This window comes from Pungitius pungitius, chromosome 6 (assembly GCF_949316345.1).
Source record: "Pungitius pungitius chromosome 6, fPunPun2.1, whole genome shotgun sequence".
Lineage (NCBI taxonomy): Eukaryota > Metazoa > Chordata > Actinopteri > Perciformes > Gasterosteidae > Pungitius > Pungitius pungitius.
In genome coordinates, this window is record NC_084905.1 from 21,434,411 (window position 1) to 21,460,598 (window position 26,188).

Here is a 26,188-nt window from a genome sequence, read left to right on the forward strand (position 1 = left end):
TATATATATATATATATATATATGTATCATATTGGAGAAGGTTTAACAGAGTGTGTGAACAGCCTCGTGGGCCGTTAGCTGCTCACCTTCACTGATATTAATGAGCTCTCTCTCTGCTCATTTCCTTTATTTATTAACCGCTAACAGCCAGAGTGTTTGTGTGTGCGTCTGCGTGTGCGTCTGCGTGCGTGTGTGAACGCTTCAGTCGTTTAAGTTTAATGTCGTGATATTTTTAAGCGAACGTGGCGGTTTTCGTTTTCTTTTCTCGAACACGAAGCAGTTTGTTAATGATGATGATGATGGCAGCAGGTTCTGGGGACGACCTTGATGAGGAAGTGAGAGTTTTTAGAAGACTAAACTTTGCTGTGATGAAACTCGACAATCATCTCTCTCTCTCTCTGTATTGTATGGTATATATATGTATATATACTGTATATATACCGTACAATAAAGGGTTAAAAGTCGCATACACAAGTATTAGTCAACAAAGACATTGTGGGGACGTGGCGGCGGTGGGCACTCGGACAGGTGGGGTCAAAGGTCGTCAGAAGACAAGCGAGCACTGTTGGGGAATCTGCTGAGCGCCGCGCTTTCTTTTTGACCTCTGACCCCCACCATACATACTATAACAACATTCCTCCTCTGCTGTCCAACTAGTGACTTCAGAAACAGACTTTATTTAAAAAGGTATTCTCCATCAAACACAAAGATTACTGAAATAACATCAACATTTCTAAATGTATTGTTAAATGTCTGAGAAGGGGTAAATGATTCAAGAGAGGGTCAGTGAAATATCCAAGGGAATAATCATCAAATATAGAGAGCTGCAGTCAGAGCTCCTGAGGGGGGGGGGTGAAGGCAAGTAAGTAAGATTTTATAAATACATGCTCAAGAATGATCTGAAATCCTCCCATCATCGTCACCTGGAAGGTGACAGGAAGTCAGAAGAAGAAGAAGAAGAAGAGCGGGATGTTTAGCCCTCTCCAACATCGACTCCTCCCGGACCTCAGAGGACTCCAAACACATTTCAGCTCCTTAGTGCAGACACAGAGGAGCCGACTGAGCCGATTAATGAAATGAAATGAGGGTGAACATCATATATTATAATAACACTATATAATAAAACATGCTGTACTTTGGGGGCGTAGCTCATTATGTCCCATTAGTCTGATATAAAATGTGAGCTATTAGAGCTTATCTATCAGAAATCTGCCTTTGATTAAAAGAGCGTTCTCAGCCTGATGAGAATGTGATGTACCAAGGAACCTGCTACCTGGAAACCTGGTACCATGACGACAGGATTCAACATTTAGGTTAAATTTGGCAAATCTGAAATCATTCGTACAATTAAAAAAAGAATGAAGATGTTTAAAATACACAGAAGAAAACCTTCTTGTGTGAGAAGCTTCTTTCCACAGCGGAGACAAAGCGACAGGAAGTGAAAAGTGTCGGTTCCAGCGCTTTGAGAGGCGAGCGATGAAGGTGGCGATGCTTCATGCAGCCTGACAGCTCTTCATCTCCTTCATTTCTCCACGGCTGGATTTTCAGGTTCATTTTCGCCTCCTCGTCCGTCACTCACAAACAATAACATCCCTGTCAGGCGTGATGGACAGCCGGGGCCGGGGCCGTCTGCAGACCTCCACCCTCAATAAAACGAAGTCTTATGACCCTACACCCAGTCTAATGAAGTCTACACCCAGTGTGAACTGGTCCAAACCAGCCTAAACAGGCCTTGCCCCCTCTCTGTCCACTTTTCATTCACATATTTAACATGACTGTATAAAATGTTCTATTTAAATATAAACAATGATTATTATTAATAAGCTTCTTATTCAACAAATATGAGCGTGGTATCATCTCTCTATTAAAACGGTCTGTCCAGGAGTCCAGACTTTAGACGTCTTGGTCTGGGATGAAGTTGTGCTGATGCAGTCTGATCGCTGCATATTTTAACATTTATGCTGCTTTTTGCCCCGCGGATCCTTTTTCAGGGACCGACTCGTGAATCGCTGATTAACAGTCGGGATGATGCACATTTTGACTGAGATGTTTGATGTATTTTTAAGGTAAGGAGACATATTATAAGGGTTTTCTTTTTGTGTCCCAGTAGCTCTGGTGAAAATTGATGTAATAAATAGACAATTAGTCTGACATCTGTTTCCAGTTCTCGTCTGACGAGAGACTTCTTTCTGATTAGCTCCGGTGCGAACGGCTCATTAATATTTCATTATCTCCCTGCAGCTCGTCCTCCGGTCGTGACTTCGCCCGAGGCCCCGCGCCCGCCTGACCGTGCTCACGTTGGCATGTGAAGTCATGTTGGGGGTCACGTGTGTCTAAATGCCACCTGTCAATCAAACGTCAGTGGTGACGGGGAGAGTGGGGACGTGGGGGACGCCGTCCCTGGTGTCCCTTTGATGTTTGATGATCATTCTCTGGTACAGTCGGTCGGACCCCTTTCGGCTTGTTGTTTTTTCACTCTCTTTGTGATTCTTTTTCTTTCTTTATCCCCGGATGCAGCCGATGCCGCTCCGATAGGCCTGGTCATCGCTCCTCTCTGAAGCGTCGCCGGGGCAACGGTGACCTTGCCAACGGGACCCCTGTTTGACGCTAATGAGGAGACGCTTGGGGAGAGAAGAACGTAGAGAAATATTGGCAGATTTGATCAATTCAATTCAATTCATTTTATTTTGTATGGCCCAAAATCGCAAATTACAAATTTGCCTCAGAGGGCTTTACAGTCTGTACACATGCAACATCCTCTGTCCCGAAACCCTCACATCGGCACAGGAAAAACTCCCCAAAATATGAAAAAAACCCTTCAATGGGGAAAAAAGGGAAGAAACCTTAGGGAGAACGTCAGAGGAGGGATCCCTCTCCCGGGATGGACAGACTGCAATGGATGTCATGTGTACAGAATCAACAATGTAAAAGATGTACAATACATTCAATTTCTCTAACTGAAATGATACAAGTAATTGCAAGTAGCAGAAGAGGTGTACGGCAGGACCACTGCAGGGACAACCTCCATCAGATCGAACCACCATCCACAGAGGCTTCTGTGGGGAGGGAGAGCAGAAAGATGTTGGTTTTTGATGACAGTAATATGAATCATATTTAAAGTAATGATGATGGCAGCAGCAGGTGTCAGCAGAGCCATGAGCCAGGAGTCAGAACCGGGGTCCGCACGAAACTATGATCCACGGAGACCTGCTAGGGGAGAAAGCACAAAAAACTCCCGGAAAGAAGCTTAATTAGTGATGTACATTAATAAAACATGGATGATTGTGGGAGGAGAGTGTGAGAGTGAAAGAGGGGCTCGGTGTGTCCTAAGAAGTCCCCCGGCAGTCTAAGCCTAGAGCAGCTTAACTAAGGGCTGGTCCAGGCTAACCTGAGCCAGCCCTAACTATAAGCAATATCAAAGAGGAACGTTTTAAGCTTTATCTTAAATGAACTGACCGAGTCTGCCCCCCGGACTGAAAGTGGAAGCTGGTTCCACAAAAGAGGAGCTTGATAACTGAAGGCTCTGGCCCCCATCCTACTTTTTAAAACTCTAGGAACCACAAGTAGCCCAGCATCTATGGAGCGTAGATGCCTTGTAGGACAATACGGTGTAACAAGCTCTTTAAGATAAGACGGTGCCTCACCAGCAAGTGCCTTGTAGGTGAGGAGAAGTACCTTAAATTCTATTCTTGATTTAACAGGAAGCCAGTGCAGAGAAGTTAATACAGGAGTTATATGATCCCATTTCTTAGTTCTTGTTAATACACGTGCTGCAGCATTCTGAATCAGCTGGAGAGGTTTAAGCGATTTACAAGAGCAGCCTGATAACAAAGAATTACAGTAATCCAGTCTAGAAGTAACAAATGCATGAACTAGTTTTTCTGCATCACTTTGAGACAGGAAGTTCCTGATTTTTGATATATTCCGTAGATGAAAAAAGGCAGTCCTTGAAGTCTTCTTTATATGAGAGTTGAAGGACATATCCTGGTCGAAGAGAACTCCAAGATTTCTGACGGTGCTGTTGGATACCAGAGCAATTCCATCCATAGAGACTGTATCACGTGACAGCTGACTTCGAAGGCGCTCTGGGCCTATCATGATAACTTCCGTTTTTTCCGAGTTTAACATCAGGAAGTTGCAGGTCATCCAGGTTTTGATGTCTCCAAGACAGTCCTGAAGTCTAACAAGTTGGTTGGTGTCTTCTGGCTTGATCGATAGATACAGTTGAGTATCGTCTGCATAACAATGGAAGTTTATGCGGTGTTTTCTGATAACGTCGCCCAAAGGAAGCATGTACAGGGTAAATAGAATCGGTCCAAGCACAGAACCTTGTGGGACTCCGTGACCAACATTCGTGGTCCTCGATGATTCACCGTTCACAAACACAAACTGGGATCGATCCGATAAATAAGATTTAAACCAGCTGAGTGCAGTTCCTTTGATGCCAATCAAGTGTTCCAGTCTCTGCAGCAGGATACGGTGATCGATGGTGTCAAATGCAGCACTGAGGTCCAGCAATACAAGAAAAGATACAAGTCCTTGGTCCGATGCAAGTAGAAGATCATTTGTAATTTTCACCAGTGCCGTTTCTGTGCTGTGATGCATTCGAAATCCTGACTGGAAATCCTCGAACAAAGCATTGTTTTGTAGAAAGTCACATAATTGATTCGCGACAGATTTCTCCAGGATCTTAGCGAGGAAGGGAAGATTAGAGATGGGTCTGTAGTTAGCCAACACCTCTGGAGCTAGGGTAGGTTTCTTCAGAAGAGGTTTAATTACAGCTACCTTGAAGGACTGTGGTACATGTCCTGTCAACAAAGACAGATTCATAATATCCAGTAGGGATGTGCTAATTAACGGAAAAACTTCCTTAAGCAGCTTAGTTGGAATCGGATCCAGGTCAATCATCATCAATGGCAGCGCTTCGACAACAACAACAACAACAGCGATGTTACAATATTCAGATATTGATCACTGAGGCTCCTGACACTCGCGGGTCGATCCGTCAGCTTCTTACAGTCGATCGCTTATCAGCGATCAATATCCCCGCAGTTAGTTGGACAAACTGATACTTACTGATCAGCTAACGGTCCTCAGCCGGAGCAAGAGCGAGGAGCCGAGGATGTGTGGATCCATAAAGAGGTCAGAGGTCAAATGCTGCGAAGGAAGAAGGTTTAGACAAAGGGGGGGTCGGGGGGGGGGGGGTAATGATTCTTGAATTCTTTGAATCTGACAGGAAGACAGAATCCCCCGATGTGGATCAACCCGCTTCCGATCTCTTACTTCCGTTAAAGCAGTAAAGGCTTCTTCTCCCTCTTTGTGAACGGCTCCTCTGGTTCCTCTGAGGACCTTCGGCTTGGTTGCAGCTCTGGAGCTTTTTGGTGACCCCTTTCTCCTCTTGGAGCTCGGATTCTTTCTGCAACAGCTGGTTTGTGGTTTCTTCTGCTCCAGATGCTTTACTTTTTTACTCTTTTACTACTGAGACAAAGCCCTGCACACACAGTGTGACTTAAGCTCCTTGTGGACATGTCCTCCTTGTTCCTGTGGTGTAGCTGCTGGAGAACCTGAAGTGACTGCGATGAAACACTTTTTATATCAAGTTCATCTAAATATTCTCATGTTATCTTTTGCGTGTTGATATATTCTATGTGTGTCTAATGATGTCGACCATGTAACATTTTTTATAAATAAAATATTAATAGTAATGAAATGCTAACCTATAATCTCCAATCTAGCCAAAGCAAATCATTAAATGTAATGTAATATTCTCCCTAATAGTCCTTCACATGGAGCAGTTTATAAATAGCAAACTGATTCAGTATGAAAGGTATTGATCGGTGTGGCTTTGAAAGATGAAGGTGCCTTTAATTGAAGGTTTAATAACGAGGGTTTTACACGTCATTTCTTTTTATTTTCAAAGGATGACCTCCTCACACACAGAGAGGAGGTCAAAGGTCACAGCAGCTGGAGTGCTTTTTAAATGGATTACACGGATGTATCCGGGATGTCGCTCCTGACCTCCGACACCTGCTGCTCCTTCTTTCTCTCCCTCCACCCCCCCGATCTGAAAAGCTCTGCCCGGCTCCGACCTTCAACCACAGAAAACCTCCCCGGACCGCCGCCGCCCGGAGAGACGGCCGCCGGCCCGCCCACGGAGAGCTTTCAGCGCCGGCGGTAATTGGATCTGGGTCTCGCCCCCCCCCCCCCCCCCCCCCCCGCTGCCTCCTCTCTGTCCTCTCCGCTGGTGGTGTCATCATCAGCGCTCTAATAAGGCGAAGGCCGAGAGCGCCTTCGGGCGGGTCATTATTCACCGTGATGGTTTCTCAGCGAGAGGCGGATCAGACGCCACGAGCTGCTCCTTCAGGACCCGGGTCGCACTGACAGCGGTTCTTTTCATCCCCTTCTTGTTCAGGTAAAACCACGTGGCTCAAGATGTGTGGATGTTTGTGGAAGTGTTCCTTTATGTGTTAGGAAATCCTCCTCCTTCTTCAGCAAAGTAAACTGCAAAACTCTTGGATCATCTGGAAGGAGGCTGATGGTTGTTTTTAGCTTTGTAGTCCTTTGTTCTGACCGTATGTTAAAATACATCCTAAAACTGGAGTCACATGCTTGAGCTCATTCAGACTCCTTGCTAACATGTTTAATAGCTTGAAGAAGTCAAAATGTTAAAACAGGCTCAAGTTCTGATTGGACAGTCCGGGTTTGGACCATTACTTTTTGTCACAATTTGTTTTCTCTCCCTTTGTCGTTTTGGTCGCTCATTTCTGAGCACACACACACACACATGCACATAAACACACATAAACACACATACACATAAATACACATAAACACACACACACGCACACTCACACATACTTAAACCTGCATTAAGGTCAACTTGGAGACAGAAGAATGTAACATTTTTACATTTAACATCATCCATCCAATAAACTAAAACGCTGTTCATTTTTCCATTAAAAACTACAGTCAAACTTTCTCCTGCTTAACGACGCTCGCTTGTGCTCATTAAGTTTATCGCACACTTCACAGTCTGCTGCTCCACTCTGTCCAGTAGTTGGAGGTAATGGGCCTATAAACTGTTTTTAGGACCAACGGTAACAGAGAGACACGAAGAACACAATGTGCTGCTCTTGTTTGTGAAATATCTTTTTTTTGTGTCCTTTTCCTGCTTGAAAGTGCAGCAAGAAAACACTTTATTTCAGTTATTTAATGTTTAAATGAGACTGTGAATAAAAAGATGTAACGTTCACATCGAAGTGAGAGAACAGACTCGTTTAAAGAGAAGTTTAGTCACATGACCGACATGTTGAAGACGCGACAGGTGCAGAGGGTCAAAGAATGAAAGAGTAGCATGAAACTTCACCACTTCACCACTTAGATGAACACTCATAATAATCTGTATTATACTTTTTCTTAAATGCTGTGTTAAATGAGTAAAGGACAAATTATTTAATTGTAACTTTGGTGAATTTGGGGGAAAACCACCAATGCAAACAAAGTCGAAATAAACATCTGGATGTTTTCTTTCCAGGAGTCTCGACTTGATGGGACGTTCCAGGAGACGATATGTGTCACAATTAGACATCATGTCTGATAATTACACTCATTTTTTTAAACATTTCCTCCCTAAATGTCGTCACGTTGTTTCCCTTCTGCTCTTAGAGCCTCTTGGTGCACATCAGTAGAATCTAATGGTGTCCCATGCTGGTTATTAAAGACTGCAGCTATTTAAGTCCTGTGCAGCAGATGTGCACTGATCCTCATATCTGCTCATTACAGTCACTTCACTCTATTTCTGAAACAAAACATTTTTCACTCCTTCAATATTTCGTGTGTAATCTGATTCAGTCAGAAAATAACAGATGGAGAATCAGCCGTATAAAACACGTCCTCATTCGCTTCCTTCCCTCCTCTCCTCCTTCCTTCCTTTGGACCTGATCTTTCTTTTTACCTCAGGGAGGAGGATTCCTCACTGAATGTTCCCAACATGACAGAGAAGGTCTGAAGGCTAAAGACTCTCCTCTTTGATCTCCTCACATTCACTTCTGGGACAATTACAAATAACCGCGATTTTTATCATGCATTAAAAAACCAAAATGGATACAGCATCATTGAATTAAAAGGTATTTATTGAAAAGTGAATTTATGAATTGCCTTCAGAGCCCAGTCTTGTCACTTTGGTGAATCCTTTCTATCGGATTGGATAACGCTGTGTTTTATGAATCAGAGCACCACTCCTGTCTTGTATATTTCACAAAGGCAGTTTGAAAGTGTTTAGTTGGACGAACACAATGTGGTTAACACGCAGTGTGTGTGTGTGTGTGTGTGTGTGTGTGTGTGACGGCCTGGTGATGCATCACCGCTCTGTTCCCTTTAATGAATCCTCCTCCTGTGCGGTAAAGTGAGCGTAATAATTCCCAATGTGCTGCTCTACCTCTGACTCTAAGCCGGACCATAAATCCAGAGGAGCCTTTAGAGCCTTTAGAGACGCGGCTGAATAATGTGGACCATTAGGTTATAAGGAGGGACGCAGCAGGGGGCGGGGCCGGGAGCAAGGGGGAGGGGCTTCCTCTCAATTGGGAGGTGAAATGTACGCCCCCATTTTCCAGATTCATGAATGTTAAGACGCTTTGTAAAAATCGAGGAAACATAAGAATTAAATACATTTAAATGCTTTCAACAGATGTTTTACATACTGGAGAATAAAAAAGAAACAAGCAGTAAACTCAAAACACATAATTAGATTAGAATGAAACTCTAAAACCACACAAAGGTTTAATATTAAATTACAATAATACAGAATAAACCCTTTTTAAAATAAAAAAATAAAATAAACACATTTGGTGTCTGACTGTAAAATTCCAATTAAAAACCCTTGACTGACGTTAATAGAGTTATTTATGCAGGCGTGTTGGCCTTCAGGCTGCAGAGCAGCATGGACCTCTGGAGGAACGCGTCTCTAAAAGAACCTTCTAGCAGGAATCCTTCCTGAAATGAACATGGCGGATTCCCCTTTCACAGCTGTGACGAACGAGGTGATGAAAACACATTTTCTCATTAAAAAGAATAGAAATGAATCAAATGTTCTAATGAAAGTGATCTTGATGTAAATGTTATTACTTGCCAATAAAACTCTTTTTTGTAGATTTGTAGTCTGAATATTCGTTAAACTGATAATTATAATAATAACGCAGATATGAAAGCATCCATCCCAGTGTGCCAAGTCCTCATTTTGATTGAAAACAAACCAAAAGCATCTTATTTTTTATTCATACTTTGCTGATGGTCTCCTGTGAGAGAGGGAGAGGGAGAGAGGAGGTTTAGTCTCTCAGATATTCTCTTATTCATGCGTCGCTCTCACATCCCTGTGCTCTGCATAGCAACGACGCCCATTTTAAATTGGGATGAAATGTGCTCACTGCTGACCTGAGGCCAGTTTCATTCACTTCATTCCTCTTCTTTTTTTACGAGGACGTTAAACTTATTCCATCTCTCTCTCTCTCTCTCTATGAACACCGCTGTTTGGGTGGTTTTACAGAGAAAGAATCCTCTCGGCTTGTTTTAAGGACGGTTTGTTGAACCTCATTTTTACGAGCGTTTCTCTGCCAGCGCGAGGCGGGAAACGAAAAGGTCGGGAGAGTAAAACGAGGCTTTTTAAAGGCCGACTTTATCTCTGGTGGTTTTTTCGATGGAGAATGAGAGAAAAAGACACAGAAAAATAGATTCAAGAGGGAAAGAACAATCAGAAATCATCATATTTCTCTCTGGAAATATTGTTTTCTTTTCAAATATACACGCATAGCACTTATGGTGTATGAATAGTGCGTAGAGTGTGTATGATTTGTGTGTGGCGTATGTGTGGTATGTGAATAGAGCTTATTTGGTATAAGTAACTAAATGTAGTTCCCTGGGTGTTGATGATGATCAGCATTCTGCAATGATTCAAAAACTCACACGATGATTAAATGTGTCGTGTTTAATCACCGATACTTAAGTTTTTACTGCTGCTGTGCAGGCGGCTGCTGTCTGACGCTCGTATTTCACACACACACACACACACACACACACACACACACACACACACACACGCAGTTACACAATATACTGCCGCTTAATTACAGGATAAGAACAGAAAGAGTCGACCTAACGAGTGTTTAACTTTAAGCTGAGTAGAGGGAAGGTACTTTGTGCTTCTACTCCACTACGCAATATTTTTCTGTTTTTTTTTGCCACTAGCAAACAGACGTGACCATATTAGGACTGGGTTGGGCTTAGGCTTAGAGTCGCCCCCTGGTGGCCACTACACAGAATGCAGCTTTAACTCACCAAGTCCCAGACTTTCCTTCCCTCCCAGGCTTCCGTGAGCCTCCCCTGCAGGTACGATCGCCCGGACTGGTTTCACTCGCCTTGTTTCTCCAGCCATTTCGCCGCTCACCTGTTCCCACTTCTCCACCTGTCACTCACTCACCAGCCCTCTGCACCTCCTCGTGTGCGTGGTTGTGTTTGTGTGTTGTTTTGGGCCCTTCATCTGCCGCCTGCTCTCTCCAAAGCTGGGAATTACAGAGGGAGTCTTCAGGAGGATTGTTCCAGCTGCGTCCCCCCCCCCCCCCCGGTTGATTGTGTGCAGATTCTTTTATGGATTAGCATTTCTTTCATGCTGACTGAAGTGTTTCCTCCGCTTCCTTCACGCCGGTGGAGAATCTAGAGGAGTTTTGAAGGGGAAGCACACGTCTACATCAAACAAACACCCGTCTCCCCGTGTTTTTTTTTTAATGGGGTTCACACCGCATTCCTCACCGCGTGATGACAACACACTTCCTGAAGTTCTTGCAAAAAAAGTAAATGGAATAAAAACACAGAAAGATAGCCATTGTGAATTGAATTTTCCATGGTAACCTAATTTTTATATTGGATTATGGCTTTTTCACGTAAAGCCAGATACCTGAGTAGCTGTACCTATACTTTGTGTAGAAGTTCATTTCTGACTGAAACGTGAAATGAAAACCGTCCAACAGACAGATTTAATTTACTGTTGCAGAGTCCTGACAGCGTTTGTGTTGAGCTCGTCTCCGCAGACTCGTTTCGTTGATTGACGGCTCCGGGGAAACATCGGCAAGTAGAGTCCATCGCCGAAGAAAACCTGGACCATCCATCAAGATCGCCCCCACCAGACGTCCCCACCAGACGCCCCCACCAAAGGTCCCCACCAAACGTCCCCACCAGACGCATCATCTCCCATTGCCCATGCAAGACAACATGTTTCCGTGTGTGTTCATGCAGAACATCTTTCATCCTGTGTGAGTCACTGATTGCACACTGCTGACGATACTAAACTTACATTTAAGCATCTGAAATGGTTTGCCGAAGCACTGAAAATGTAACTTGATAGACGCCTCCTCCGTCCTCCGCCCAGTGTGTCACAGGCCGAGCGCTTTGAAGTCAGAGTGCATGTAAACACACCGCGGTGGGTGGAGAGGTCGGACCTCGAACGCCTCATTGCTCAGCAGGAAACCATCAGCTGATGGACGAAGTGCTGCAGCTGGTCAGCAGCATTAAATATCAATACAGCCCAAAGTTCTAAACTGTGTATTTGAATAAGTGTTTACCCATGCGTATAAACAGGTATATGTTTTTACATGTAACAATACATGAATTCATCATTATGTTTGTAGCATGACAGAGTCACTGTGCAGCTTGACAGCACAAGAACTCTGAATAATTTATTCTTGCATGGAAGGAAACAAACTCAGTAATTAGAGCAGCATGTAAGGAGCAGCAGATTGAAGAGTTGGAGCCCAGCAACCACCTCAGTTCAGGGAAAACCAAAATAGTCGTTGGCTGCTGAATTATGGCAATAATTAATGTTGCAACTGCTGCTCGCCAACAACTGAGGTCCTGCAGTTTCCTTCAAACGCAGCAGAAACAATCCAGTAAAGGAGAATCATCTCCATCTATTCATTCCATCCACGAAGCAGATCTTCACCTCTTGTGGGCTGTAATTATTAAAGGCAATTACGAAATCATTTGAAGTCTCAGACATTTGAATGTCCACCATTGCAAAAAGTTTTCTTCTTTGTGCAAGTAAAATATCCGGCACCACTTTAATCAAAACGTCTGTCATCACTGATGTTAATAAATCATTTGCTTTAGTCATTTAATATGAAATGATTACGCAAACTGGTTTCTTAAACCAGATGATTGGTATCTGTTCTTTGTCTCGTTTAATTATTTGTGAAGTTTTGGACTGCTGAGGAAAAAGAAGAAATCTCACATAAATACAGTAATTACTTAATTTACACATTACTTTCCTGAACAAAGAAACATGAGTTAAAATATTTTAAGAAATTGGCCAATTAAGAAGAAAATGGATGCCCTTCTCATTGACCCCCAGTCCTGTGGTACAGGTTGAGAAAAAGAGAGGGATGGAGAGAAGTGTGTGAGAGAGAGAGAGAGAGAGAGAGAGAGAGGGAGAGAGAGCGAGGGGGGGGGGAGAGAGAGAGAGAGAGAGACGCTGCAGACCGCGCCGGATCATCGGACGGGGAGCAGCATCTCCTTCTCCTGCTCATCTTCCTCCTCTCCTCTTCACAACCGGGGAGCCGGGCACCGACCAGCCGACCCACGGGGCGACGTTCCCGGCGCGGAAACATGCCCGCAGAGCGGCTCCAGCTGGGCCCGGGGTCGGCTTTTCCACTTCTGGGGGGATTTACGCGGACGGGCGGACGCAGAGTCCCGGTGGATCCGCAGCGCAGAGAGCTGTGAGTCGGAGTCCGTGAAACTGGAAAACCTCCTATCTGGAGCAGGTTTGGGTGTTTTGCTGAACATGGTGTCGCGGAGGGGATCACCCCGGGAATGTGCTGCTGCCGCCGGCCGCCGCTGCGCACCGTGACGCGCCAGGGAGGCTTCACCTGGAGAGTCTCACTCCTGCTTCAAAGACATCTGCTCCGCCCGTGCATTTGGCTCGTGTGTTGTTTTTATACCCGGGAGATGCCCCCCATCTGTTCTGGTCCCTGTCTTCACCCGGGTCGGAGCGGGATGGATGTGGCGCAGTGAGGACGCACCCGCCTGCGGGTAGTCTCGGACTTTCTGGTTCCCCGTGCGGCTCCCGGCTCTCCCTCATGCAGCTCCTCCGGCTGGCCTGGGCTGTGACTGCCTCTGCGCTCTGCTTCCTGCTGCTCCTGATCCTCCACAACCAGGTCCTTAGAGAAGGTACGGCTCCCAGACCTCGTGTGTGTGGGCATGTGTTACCGGCCTTGTGAGGACACACGTCAGCGCACACAGCTACGTTGTGGGGACTCACTATCCTCATGGGGACACATTATATTTCATTTATAGTTCATTATATTCTGGGTGAAGACTTCCCTTAAGGTTTGGTTAAGTAAACCGTGTGAGTGTGTGTGTGTGACGGCCTCAACAGGTCACATGTGTTGAAATGGTTTTGGTGTTCAGAGGACCATCGCGGTTAAAGTAATAGTCATCAGGAAGGTAATAAGAATCTACAGACTTCAATAAGTGTTCACTCTATGGAAGATATTCTTAGAAGGACTCGAACAACCATCCAAATTGGTGGAGAATTTGACACCAGAATTTAAAAGCGTTTCTGTGAATCCACTACACATCATTTAGCAAATCGCTTCAACTCCTGAAGGTAAAAGCACAGCGGTGCAGAACCCGACACGGGAACCTGAGAAACAGCTCGAGGATTAGAGACCACCTGCTCACTAACGCTCCTCCATCCGCCCACCTGAACACCTGCCCCCCCCTCCCCCCTCCCCGCGGTCATCACTTCTGCCGGTTTGACTCCACCTGTTCACCCCGCAGACCTTTTCTTTTTACCCATCCAGCGTGTGTGCCGTTGGCTTTGAATGGTTTGAATGTGGGCGGAATCTGTAAATAACGAGGTTCTCGTTCCTCAGTCTCAGTCTTTGTGCTTCTCTGAACGAGGATGTGTGAAGCAAAAGACGAAGTGTGAAACACAAGGAAAATAAAACACAGAAGTTGACCCTTAAAATTCTACAGACTAAATAACGAATTTGGGTTTTTACGCATTTTTAACATGACATAAAGAATGAAGAATCTTACATTTCTTAAGTTATTAACTCCAGTAGCGTTTAACAATGTAACTTCTCTAAAACAATTATACATCCACATAATTGTGAGTCGGGCTTTCTAGAAGACGACATGCAATCAGCTTTTAAAATACATTTTATTAAACTGCACGAGGTTGCAGATTTTAAACATGTGGTTAAGGTTGTAATTAATTGGGCTCAAACATCTGGCTTTTCCTTGCGTTATTGAAGGTAATAACGTAAAGTATAATAAGGAGATTCTGATCAACGCAGGTCTCCTGGGTGAAAGTCCTGCGTGTGTTTGTCCCGATACGCACGTCCACACCCTTTGATGGTGATGATGATGATGATGATGATGATGGAAAGTAATTTAAGGCCAGACCGCGCTTCTTTGTAATGTAACAAACAATGAAGTTTTGCCTTATCGAGCGGTACTTGTTCATTTTAATGTTTCATTAATGCTAATGCTAATGCTAAAAGCAAAGTAGACACCAAAAAGCAGCAAACGTCAGCGCTTTGCCAAAAGAAGAAATGAAGCATCGTTAGTTTTGGCCTTAGTATTTATGACCGTGATTGTTCCGGATGACATCGACCACATGTTTGTTACCGTAACCATGGCGAACCATGGAGAACCACGGCGGCCCTCCTAAGCCTGGCGTAGCAGCAATGTTACCTCTCTAGACCTTTTACCCCACCGTCATCACATGAGGCAAAATCACAAACCACAGCAGAGATTTCAGATCATCCGTCCTGCTGCAGAGAGACGAGAAACTGCAACAGAAATCCAGCAGCTGCTCGTATTCAACAATCAGAGGTGAGAAGGATCGAGCTTTCTGTCACGCTGCAGAGACTCTTATTTTGAAGATGGATAGTTGGATTTCCTCTCTTTAACGGAGGAGGGTTGCTTCCATCATAGTGATGTTACACATGGTGTTAACATCTTTACTGGAAGGTTTCCTTTCAAACGTTGGAGATAATCTGCTCTTTGGAGGTGTGTTTGCTGCCGTCTCTTTAGTGGAAAGCTTGAATGAGTTTAGATCCAGGAAACAGCTGTTTGTGCCTGCGGTGTGAAAACGCTTATCTAAGGAGCCTTCAGAGTCCAAATTAATTCTCAGTGCTCCATTAAGTCGAGCGTATCTTCATGGCAATTATGAACACGGTGAATGAAAGAGAAAAAAACAACAAAACACAAACACAAATTAAAGGAGTAAAATGCGACAGAGGGTGTAATTGGATTTAAATAAATTCTTCTGGGGGGGGCGGCGGGCAGGAAACCACAACCCCATTTTAAAGAATTCTAATCCCTTGGTGCCCGCTGTGAGACTTCACAATAAAAGCCTGCATCAACAGAGGCAGAAATTACAGAATGTTTATTATGTAATAAATAGATTCATGTCAACTTTTAGTATTTCAGTATTTACTTGACTGTGCCAATAGAAAGTAATACATATAAGTTACATAAGAAAAGATATTAATCTTAAGTAAAAGGAAAAAATAACTTGTTTTAATAAGATCTGAGTTTTGTGAGTTTTTTGGGGGTTTGTGGCTAGTTTTCAACATGCTAATTAACTAAAAGAACTTCATTTGAGGAAATGATTTGATGAGGGTTTTTACACTAATAGCATAAAATTAATATTTCCCTGAGATCAGCTGATCAATCATCGTCATTATTTCCTCCATGATGGCGGCTAGCTATGGAAGCCCGATCCAACCTTTCTTTCCAGGTGCAACCTCCGGTCTTAAAGCTGCACTCAGTCGCCGTGGTAACCTCCTCCATCGTCGCTTTCGGGATGCTTTTCTTTTCTCTGTGGTCGTGGTTCTTATATTTGGATTTGCAGGGGTTTATGAAAGTAAGACGAGGGATAATAAAAGCTGTCATTCATCTGTTTATCGTCCTTCCTCTCATTCGGGAACCGATCACACGTCGGCGTAACGGGCGAAAAACCACGCTGTGTAATTTCATCATTCCGTATCGTGAGGCTTCGTGAGTCATCTTTGAGTCACACAGTCAAATAAATGCAATAATGAAACTTTCTCTGTGTGGGAGATGTTATTGTGAAGTAATGAACTTCATGCTTTCATCCCTAAACTTTACAAAAAGAAGTTTATGAACCCTCACGGGTTGAGATTCTTTGTTTTAATGAGACGACATGATGTAGTTCAAACTTAAACAAGACACATTCAATTTGTAAAAAAACTATTTTGAGTTAGGTATTCCCAGTTTAAAAAAACAACAACATGTAGGTAATTGCAATAAGAAACCCTCTTGTAACATGAGGAGTTTGGATGGTCGACTTTGAGAAGCTTTACGAAACAATCTGACGTCCAAGTCGAGCTTCAGCCCCGTCTGAGCTTTCACATACATGTCGATTTTTTAATAAAATACAATGGATTTTTTAAATGCGGCTCACAAGTATAATATATATATGTATATATATGTTTCACTCCAGCAGGCTGGAGTCTGGAGTCTGGGATCAAACCAGCGACATCGTGGTCAAAGCAGTCGACTCAGAATAACTGATAAAACCTCTGCAGACCAACTGGAGTCCTGTCAGACTTTTGTTTATTCTGATGACTATTCTTTATTAGTAACATTATTAGGTGTCATGCAGCTGCCTCTTCTCCCAGCATGCACTGCTCTGGATGGAGCACAATGGCGTCTTCCTCCTGGTGACCTGCAGCAGATTGAGAATTAATGCTGCTGCTAACGAGCAGCCGGAGGCCTCTGCTCTGCCCGCCGCCGGTTACCACGGGTTACCACGGGTTACCACGGGTTACCTGTTAGCGAGCAGCGCCTCTCACATCACACACATGAACACCGGCTCCCAATTACCGTGAAAAAGCTCGGGGGCTTCTGGGCCCTCAGCGGCTCGGAGGGTTCAGGGTCTTTGAAATTGAAAAAGGACGAAACCTGTGAAGCTTCGCGCTTTGATTTGAACTCTGAGCTTCCTCCGATGATTCGTCCCACCGGAGGGTTTTGCTCGAGATGTTTGGTGACGTAATGGCCGTGGTGCAACGTCTCTGTGTGAGGCTTTATTGAAATAATAACCATGCTTCAGCTGCGGCGTCCACACAACGCATAAAAGATCATTATTGATTATTATAACTGTTCAAACATTCAGGTACATCCAGAAGTTGAGTAACGACTTTCATCTTTCATGAAATACTCTCGTGCTTCCCTCCCTGCAGAGGCCGGTATCTGGTTGTGTGTGTGTGGGCGACCTTTGACCTTTGTGTCAGATAGGATTACATTCGAGGGAACTGAGGTGATCGCGTCTTCTCTGCATGTCGTGGAGCTCTAACACTTTTCGCCGTGACCTTTGCAGCCTTTAACATTAAAGTGCTGCGCTCACAGAGGTCTGACTGTCTGTACGTACACAGGGAGGAGGAGGAGGAAGACGCCATGACAGCACCTCTCAGACAGAGATGAGAGAGTTTATCAGCTTCCATGTTGCCTGCAGGCTAACGGGAGGGGGCGGACACATCAGACAGAGAGCAGAAGTCGCGTTAATGCGGCCTGTCAGAAGTAATTATGAGCTTCATTAAAACGGCAGAGAGTCTCAGCAAAGACATCTCAACACTGTTTGTGTCTCTAACGTCAGCCCTGGAAGTTCCCATGTGATAATACATGATTCAAAAGAGCTCCCAGTTCCCTAAAACACTTTTTGGGGGAAGCCGTTACAGCAGTGTGCGTTGTTCAAGGACGTGTTAACATTTTTTATGACGACTTGTAACACAAACATTGTTTACAAAGATACTGCTTAAAAATGTAAATAATGTCAGACTGAACCCCTGACCTGAAGCATCCCCCCTTTATGGTCTGTTTGACTCTAAATGGACCATCATTCACTAAATGAACATCATGCTGCATTGAAGAAGACCATAAACTCATGTTTACAATGTTTACTGAGGGAATAAATCAAGAGAGAAGTAGAGTCATTTCCTCATAGACGTCTATGGGAGCAGAGGAGTCGCCCCCTGCTGGTCACTACACAGAAGTAGAGTCCTTTCCTCATAGACGTCTATGGGAGCAGAGGAGTCGCCCCCTGCTGGTCACTACACAGAAGTAGAGTCATTTCCTCATAGACGTCTATGGGAGCAGAGGAGTCGCCCCCTGCTGGTCACTACACAGAAGTAGAGTCATTTCCTCATAGACGTCTATGTAGTTTATTGTAGTTGTCAGAGGAGAAAAGGTATCAGGTTAAATTTGTACATTTGGTAGGTTTGATTATATTTGAGTCATTTTAAGGTGCTTCCTTTTATGCTTGTTGATGATTGTTGTTTCCTTGACAGTTGTCCTGTTGCTTCTCCAATGAATGGGCCACCTCCAGTTATCATGTGACCTGTCAACTGCTTCACAGAAGTCTGTTGGACTTCTTCCGAGCAGTTTGTTCCTCTGAGTTTTTCCCGCTCTGGCCTCGGCCTCTCTGAAGAAATGCTCCCCCTGTTCTTCTGCCTCGGAGGTCCTGGTCCTCTCCGAAGAGGGAGACGGTCCATCGCTCTATTGATGACAGCTCATCAGCATGCAGGGGGGGCGTCTGCCGTCCCCACGGCGACCAAATGCAGCTTCTGTCCCCTCTGATTCACCCAACACTCACCCCTCCGTTGTCCAGCCTCGGCCTCAGATTTGATTTTATCGGTACCTTCAGACGAATCCTTTCATTCAGAAAGAGGATTTACTGCAAAGTTATTCTGTACTACAAACTAACGGTGACTTTATGAAAGGTAGAAAGGTCCCAAGTAGGCATAGTTATTCATGGGAGCTGTCTTTGAGGAGGCTTTATTTGTCTTCGAGGAGGTTAGAGAGGCACAGAAAAAGTTCCAGGCTTCTCTCAGAAGGTTTCAGAGGTTTTTGAAATCCTTCAGTTTGGCTCGACCAAATCAGAGAGCAAAACTTCAGGTTCATTTTCTGTCTCCTCTGGTTTGCTCTCACTGTTAAAAAACTGACAGCGCACCAAATAAAACAAGGAATTTGTTGAGGTGCCTGTATAATGTATTCATCCCTTAAGATGTAGATCCTCTCTGTGGTTGCAGACATCTTTGAAGACGTGGTGCAGGTCCTTGAGGAACTTTAGAGGAGATTGTGTCAACCAAATTCAGTCTTTTCAGACACAGAATCCTTAATATTCAGTCAGTTGTGATGATGTGGTTGTGGCACTGAACTTCTGGCTTTGGACTATTGGTTGTTTTTTTTCTGATCACTCGAGTAGTACGACAGGAAATGGTTTTAGTTGCTGCCGTGGCGGCGGATGGAGGGCTGGTTAGCGATGGGGGGGGGGGGGGGGGGAGTCTGTGTGTCTCCCCACCCGTAACCATGACAACGATAACGGACCAGAAAATAAAACCACGCGTTGCACTTGGCTAATTATCCTTCCGAAACCAACTGACTTGTCTTTTCACGACGGACTTCCCGTCCCCGCCTCAGGTCAGCTGGCGGCGGGAACCTGTGAGATCGTCACTCTGGACCGGGACAGCAGCCAGCCGAGGAGGACCATCGCCCGGCAGACGGCCCGCTGCGCCTGCAGGAAGGGACGGATCGCCGGGACGACGCGAGCCAGGCCGGCCTGCGTGGACGGTGAGACGCAGCCGATGTCCAAATGTCTGCTTCTGTCCTCGGGCGGCAGCAGACGCCGTTTAGTTGTGTCGGTATAAAGTCGTCACTGTGTCGGGGGAATGATGATGAATGTGGGTCAGAAACTGGAGGCCACGTCCCCTTCTGAAAAGTGAAGGCGGGACTTCCTGCTTTCTTTCTTTTGGTGATGGATATCTTTAATGTTCGTTCATTCTCAGAATCTCTCTTCAGAACTGTCCAGTTAATTCCTCTGGTTGTTCTGAAGGCTTCGTTCATGAATATTTCATAGTCTGACTTTTACAACATTTTATTACTTTGAACAAGCAGAACATTTTTTAAAATGTAGGGTCTGAGGACTTTATGTTCTGATTATTCATTTTTGATTCATGATGGAAAAACCGTCTAAAAATATAAAAATAATGGTCCAACTGGTTAAGCTTCATGATGAAATCCAAATGAAACAGATGGAACTGTCGTGACTCCCTTTAAGAGTTTGTTGTGTGTGTTTCTCGGCACATTTACAATTGATTAAGTTCATTTTGAGGGATTTCAGTCTGCAGAAATGTCTCCTGAGGCTAAACCTTCCTTTTAGCACACTCACAGATATCCGTGGCCTCTAGATCTTCCACATCTCCATGTCTGGAGCCCAAGGTTCAGAAGGACAAAGCCCAGAGTTGCGCATTGTTTCATCAGCGGCTGCTCAGCGCTCGCAGTCCTTCCTGCCGCCTTCTCCTCCTTTGAGCTCCAGAGGAAACGTCTCCTTGGGTTGAAGAGTTTCATCTCGTCAGCATGGATTTCCTTCAGGATAATTACAGCTGGGGCAAAAGGCTCTAAAACACCACAATTAATAACGATTTAATGAAGGTTGTTTTCACCTCATCAGCAGAAAAAACGTCATTTTGATAAATGAACCACTTTTGGTTCCGTCCAAACTTCTCTGTCCTCCTGCAGGATGGACACAGCTTTGGGTCATGTGATCTGCATCTGTCCCTCTGGTCCATTCGGCTGTATCAGTGCGTCTCCCACATCAGCGCTTGCTTCGTCTAAACCTTTAGAAGAAGAGCAACGTTCAGGCCGATCGCTGCAGCTCTCCGACAGGAAGACTCGTCAAGACTCGTTCGACACCGATGTGCATGCTGAGAAGTATCAGTTAACAGAACCAAACCAACTTTATTTGTGTTTCATTTAATATTTAATCTTACATTGCAACTCCAACGTTAGAGGACAACAAGAGGAAAAGAAATCAATGACTGGACTTTGTTGAAAATCAATTCCAATCAAGTCAATTCCATGTGGAAAATGGGAATGCTGCAGAAGCAGTAACTTTTTCAACAAATAGGAAAGTAAAATAAATGTAGTTGTATTCATGTTAATCACATTCATAATAGGCGTCTTCTGTCTGAACCATAATTACATTCATTTTATTTTATGATGAAATGCAGGACAACTGTTTAGGAGACGCGAGGAGATATATATTCATCACCTGGTTATGTTTAATCAGTCTCGTCATGATGAGAATGAGGTCTTTGTGAGGTCTCTGAGGTGCGTTTTGAACGAGTCTTTTGACTTTAAGATGCAAATCTTCACATGAAAGCTGTATTTTGACGGTAAAGTCTGCAGTAAAACTCCCACAGAAACACAGGTTCTAAGGAGAGGACACGGAGGGACAATAAAGGACAGACATTAACCTGCAGAAGGGAACTTGATGAAAAGAAGGAAAGGCTGAAATAACAGCGGTTAAAAGGAGACGGGAATAATGGCTCCTCTCGCCACTTCCTGTTTTCATATTAACGTCCAGCTGTTCGTCCTTCGCTTCTTCTGGTTGGTTCCTCTCGGGGGAGCGGGGCGGCGTCCCTCCTCCCGGACGCAGCCGCTGATGAATGAAGCCATTAAAAAATGGCCGCCTCTCTTCCAGGATGAACGACCTGCTGATTGATCATTAATCTGCGCTCGCAGGTGTTCACGATACCTGAGATTAATCCTTCGTTACGGGGAACGTTTCTCACTCTTTTATTTTATGAATCCACCAATTAAGGAATAACTTAAGAATTTTTTTGAATGTGAACGTTGAATGTTTTTTGAGAACAAATAAGTACAAAATGAATCATTCACATCAGGAAAAGTGTCTCTAGAGGACAAAGATTTAAACTTCTGTTTTGGTAACTTTCTCCACAACGACCGAGACGAATGCTTAGAAACCTTGTTGCCATGGTGATGAACGTCCAAATCGAAATCTATTCCTAAGGAGGACTTTCAGCGCGATAAAAGCACGATGGAACATGTCTCAGACTGGACAGACATTTCTAAACGTCCATCTTCTCCTCCGGAGGGGGCAGGCGGAATAAACCTTCACCCCCACCGCCCTGTTATTGGTACTTTCCTTTTCCTCGGATGAAGAACGAGGGCTCGGCTCACGGCTAACGGGCGCTCTGCTGCTTACCTGGTTGTGTGTCACAGGTGCAGACCCTCGCCCCCCCCCCCCCTTCCTCTTTCCCCGGGTGGTCATTTAGTGCCGAGAATGAAAGCGAAGCCGCTCGGCGCAGCGACGCGTCGCCCAAACAGCAGGGAAGCCCTCAGAGTGAAGAGCTCCATCACATTCCACCACATTTCACCACATTTCACCACATTCCACCACATTTCATCACATTTCACCACATTTCACCACATTCCACCACATTCCACCACATTTCATCACATTTCACCACAGTCTGCCACCACGCTGCTCTTCACTGTGGGATTTGTTTTTTTTAATGTTTCTTTAACTCTGGGTATAAAATGTTCTTTAAAGGTTGACTCAATGAAGAAATCTCATCTTGATGAGGCCTTGAATGTGACACATGGAAGGAATTAAGAATACATCAATCTGTTTTATACATTATAATAAGTATTTTAAAACCAATGATGTACATTGATATAAGAAGACCGATATAAGCTGCATTTGTTTTTAGGAAATGTTCCTCTGCTTCCTCCATAATGAGAACATTACTTTATGTACTTTATGTCCCTCTGGGACCGGCGGCCATCTTTAATTAGATGCACGAACTGATAACTGCTGACAGATGTTTGTTCCGTTTTCTGCTGATTAAAGAAGCGGCGTCTCATCTTACATATTGTCTCATGTTAGCGTCTCAACATACAACTAACTGACGATGAGCCGATGAAGAGACGATATCAGGTTGCATTATGGGAAATGAAGGTGAGGTTTCTCCGCCCTTTACTCCACTGAACATCCTGTGATTCTTATTAAACCCTTAAACCCCCCACTCCCCCCCCCTCCTCTTCTCTCTGTGGGCCAATCAGGGAGCCGCGGTATGCAAATGTGTTTGTGAGAATGTGCTATTTCTTTATAAATAGCCGAGGAGTTTACAGTAAACAGAACCAGTCCTAGAGATGGAATTCATTTTAAGAGAAGTGCCATAATCTGAACGAGTCAGGGTCAGATAAAGTCGTGTTATGACCTGTGCCCCCCCCCGCTACCCCCCCTCCCAGGTCGCATCGTGTGGACCCGTCAGTGGTGCGAGATGTCTCCGTGTCTGGAGGACGAAGGCTGCGACCTGCTGGTCAACCAGTCGGGCTGGACCTGCACCCAGCCGGGGGGGCGGGTCAAGACCACCACGGTGAGTGGGACCACGCCCGTGTGCACGTCACATGACCACACCCCGTTTGGGGCCTGGATGCGTTTAGGGGGGGGGCCTGGATGCGTTTAGGAGGGGGGACCTGGATGCGTTTAGGGGGGGGGGGGCTGGATGCGTTTAGGAGGGGGGACCTGGATGTGTTTAGGAGGGGGGACCTGGATGTGTTTAGGAGGGGGGACCTTGATGCGTTTGGGGGGGGGCCTGGATGCGTTTAGTTTCCAGAATGATGTACGAGTTCTCAGAGTCATCCGGCTCGTCCCTGTTTGACTCTTTTGGCTTTTAGGTTTCCAGCTGCAGTCGAACAGGATGGAAATGAATAATTCAGAAGGGGGTGTGTGGGGGGGAGGAGGGGGAGGAGGAGGAGGGGTGGGGGGCGTCTCCGAGGTGCTGCTTCCGCTTCATTTTCTTCTTCTAAATCTTTTCCTTGAAGCAATTACAACTCGATCTCAGGTCAACACGTTGAGACGCTGTGGTTGTGTTTGATTGACACAAAGTCGAATACTTGCTCTGGATGAGGCACTTGTGACTTTTATTTTGTGATGTAATTCAGGAGATAGAACCTGTTAAACTGTACGAGCGGACCCTCTGGTTTTGACGCCGGTCTATTTGTGTGTCCTCCAGGTCTCCTGACAGCGGCGGCAAAGACTGACGCTCTCCGGAGGAAGACCGGGTCCCATCGTCCATCACCGCAAAGCGCCGACCAACCAATCACAAGCCCCCCTCAGAGCCTGGGGGCGGGCCCTCGTGCTCGGGCCCACCTGAGGAAACTGGGGCCGGACTTTTGCTGGAAATAAAATGTTTATTTTGCAGGAGATTCAAAGAAAAAGAAGCAGATTATGAGGAGCTGCAGGACGGATTTATTGTGAGGCTCAAAACTCTGTTTTCACAGACCAAAGATGAACAGAGCCGAGAGGTTTTCACCATGTAAAGAAATGAACACCTTGTCACATTATTCAGTCGTCGTACCTGAGCACAGCCAACATGTACATGAGTTCATGATGAAACTTTTCTGAGAGCTGTTAAAGTTTCTGTTTGGAAACTCTTCCATGTGCTGAAGAAGGAGAGAAGGTGAAAAACCTCATCCGCCATTCAAGGTTGGAACATAAAACATGTTTTAAAGATTAGAGTCAGTCAATGGTGGAATATAACTATAAAGTACATTAACATAAATCAATGGGAATGTTTTACCATAAACTCCACTTCATTTATTGGACGGCTCCAGCTGAAGAGCTGAGGTTCCAGCCTCATCGCCTTCCTTCTGAGGAACATCTTTTTTCCTAAAGGGGTTTACATCCCTTTGAAGAAGGAGCGTTGAAAGAGTCGCTGTTCAGTCAGCCCGGTTCCCTTGGACCCCTTGGATTGTAAAAGGGTTCTTGGTCGATTCCCAATGAAACTCACATTGAAACATAAAAAGGTTCTCAGTACGTTGGGGAGATTCTTGTTGCGCCAGGTGTAAAAGGCTCTGCATAGAAAGGTCAGACATGTCTCTGGACGGAACCATTACACCATTTGTAATACCTCTCAGATCGTTTTGGGTACAACCCCTTGTGTTGGTTTTTTGGTACAGCCCTCTGAAGGGTTGAAACAAGTCCCAAAAGGGTCCCCGCTCCAACCTTCTCTGAGTTCTGTCGCGGGGTTCTTCCTTGAGGAGAAACCAAAGTTTCCCTCGTGGTTCTATTTTGCAGCTTTATTTTGAAGGTCTACGGACGGATCGTGGGAACGAGCGGCGCCTTGGTTGGTTCTCCACCCGACTACGTCACGCCTCCACTCTGCTTTTACACCCTGCGGTGCCCCGTCGGCTCGGCAGGTTCTGATGAAGCGAGGCGGTCATGTTCGTTTCGTGTGGTGGGAGAAGCATTAAATGTATTTTCAAAAGCCTAAAGTTCTATATTTAACTATTATCTAAGTAGAGACGTTTTATTTAGCACGCGGCTGCTGTGGTTTCTGAGATACAGAAACGTTTTTATCCCACTTTCTGGTCACCCTTTTATAAGTTGTAACTAATGGTTTATTACCTGTCAAAAACGGTTAAATCTGCAAATCATAAATTGCCTTTAATAATCCATTAAGTCTTCAGCTGTAAATGATAATAATTTGAAGGTAAAACCAAGTAATTCATCAACAATTAAATCATTAATTACAACATATAAATCTTTTTTATGAGAAAGTGGCGTTGAGTTTTCCTTCAGTTATTGTAGTTTAGCGAATCCCAGAATGCAGTGCGTCTCTGCCAGAATGGAGGTTTTCATTAAACAGAAAACACCTCTGTGTCTCATCTCAAAGGGTTTGTTCTCCTGTCAGATTGTGCATCAAGGCGTCTTCACGCTGTTCATGAGATCAACGCGTTGGTCTTTGCAGATCAGAACATTTGATCTTTCACAAATTCAAGAAGAAGATACAAAGCCTTTCGTTAGAGCTTTATTTTTATTAAATTCGCACGGTCATCTTATGGAGACCGGCTTTCCATCACCTGGTGGTCAGATGTTGGTGCTTCAGGTCACAGAGCGAGCGTGGCTCCAATCTCCAACCAGAGAAGCAGAAAGCGTTTTGAGATAACGGCTGATGCTCCTTCACAATAAAAGCTTCCAGCCGCATTTCATTGGAAAAAAAGCAACCGGAAGGCGAGTTCGCAATAAACCACACTTGCTGGTTCCTGCGGCAACTACGTCACGACCCAATGGGCGGGGACTGAAGTCTGGAGGTCATTTAGGGGGAGAGCAGTAAATGCAGTTTCAAAAATCTGCTCCCACTAAATTCTTGAAAGGCGTTGATGTGAAGCTGCTGTGAGAGACAGATCACAACCTGCCGCCAATCAGTAGTCATGTGACCTGCAAATAGTTCAGCTACCTCGCTAAAATAACTGTTGGTATCAAGATGATCCCACATACGAGAAAATGATTTAAACCTCATCA

The 26,188-nt window shown here is 44.9% G+C and overlaps 1 protein-coding gene across 1 annotated transcript; it reads left to right on the forward strand.

Annotated features, from left to right (window-relative positions):
- The first annotated feature begins 12,509 nt into the window (after positions 1-12,509).
- Positions 12,510-25,258, forward strand: LOC119196578 (chemokine-like protein TAFA-5). The gene is made up of 4 exons (XM_037452374.2): positions 12,510-13,209; positions 19,495-19,644; positions 23,131-23,258; positions 23,898-25,258. The coding sequence occupies exons 1-4, from the start codon at positions 13,119-13,121 to the stop codon at positions 23,904-23,906; spliced, it is 378 nt and encodes a 125-aa protein (XP_037308271.2). The 5' UTR covers positions 12,510-13,118; the 3' UTR covers positions 23,907-25,258.
- The last annotated feature ends 930 nt before the right edge of the window (positions 25,259-26,188 follow it).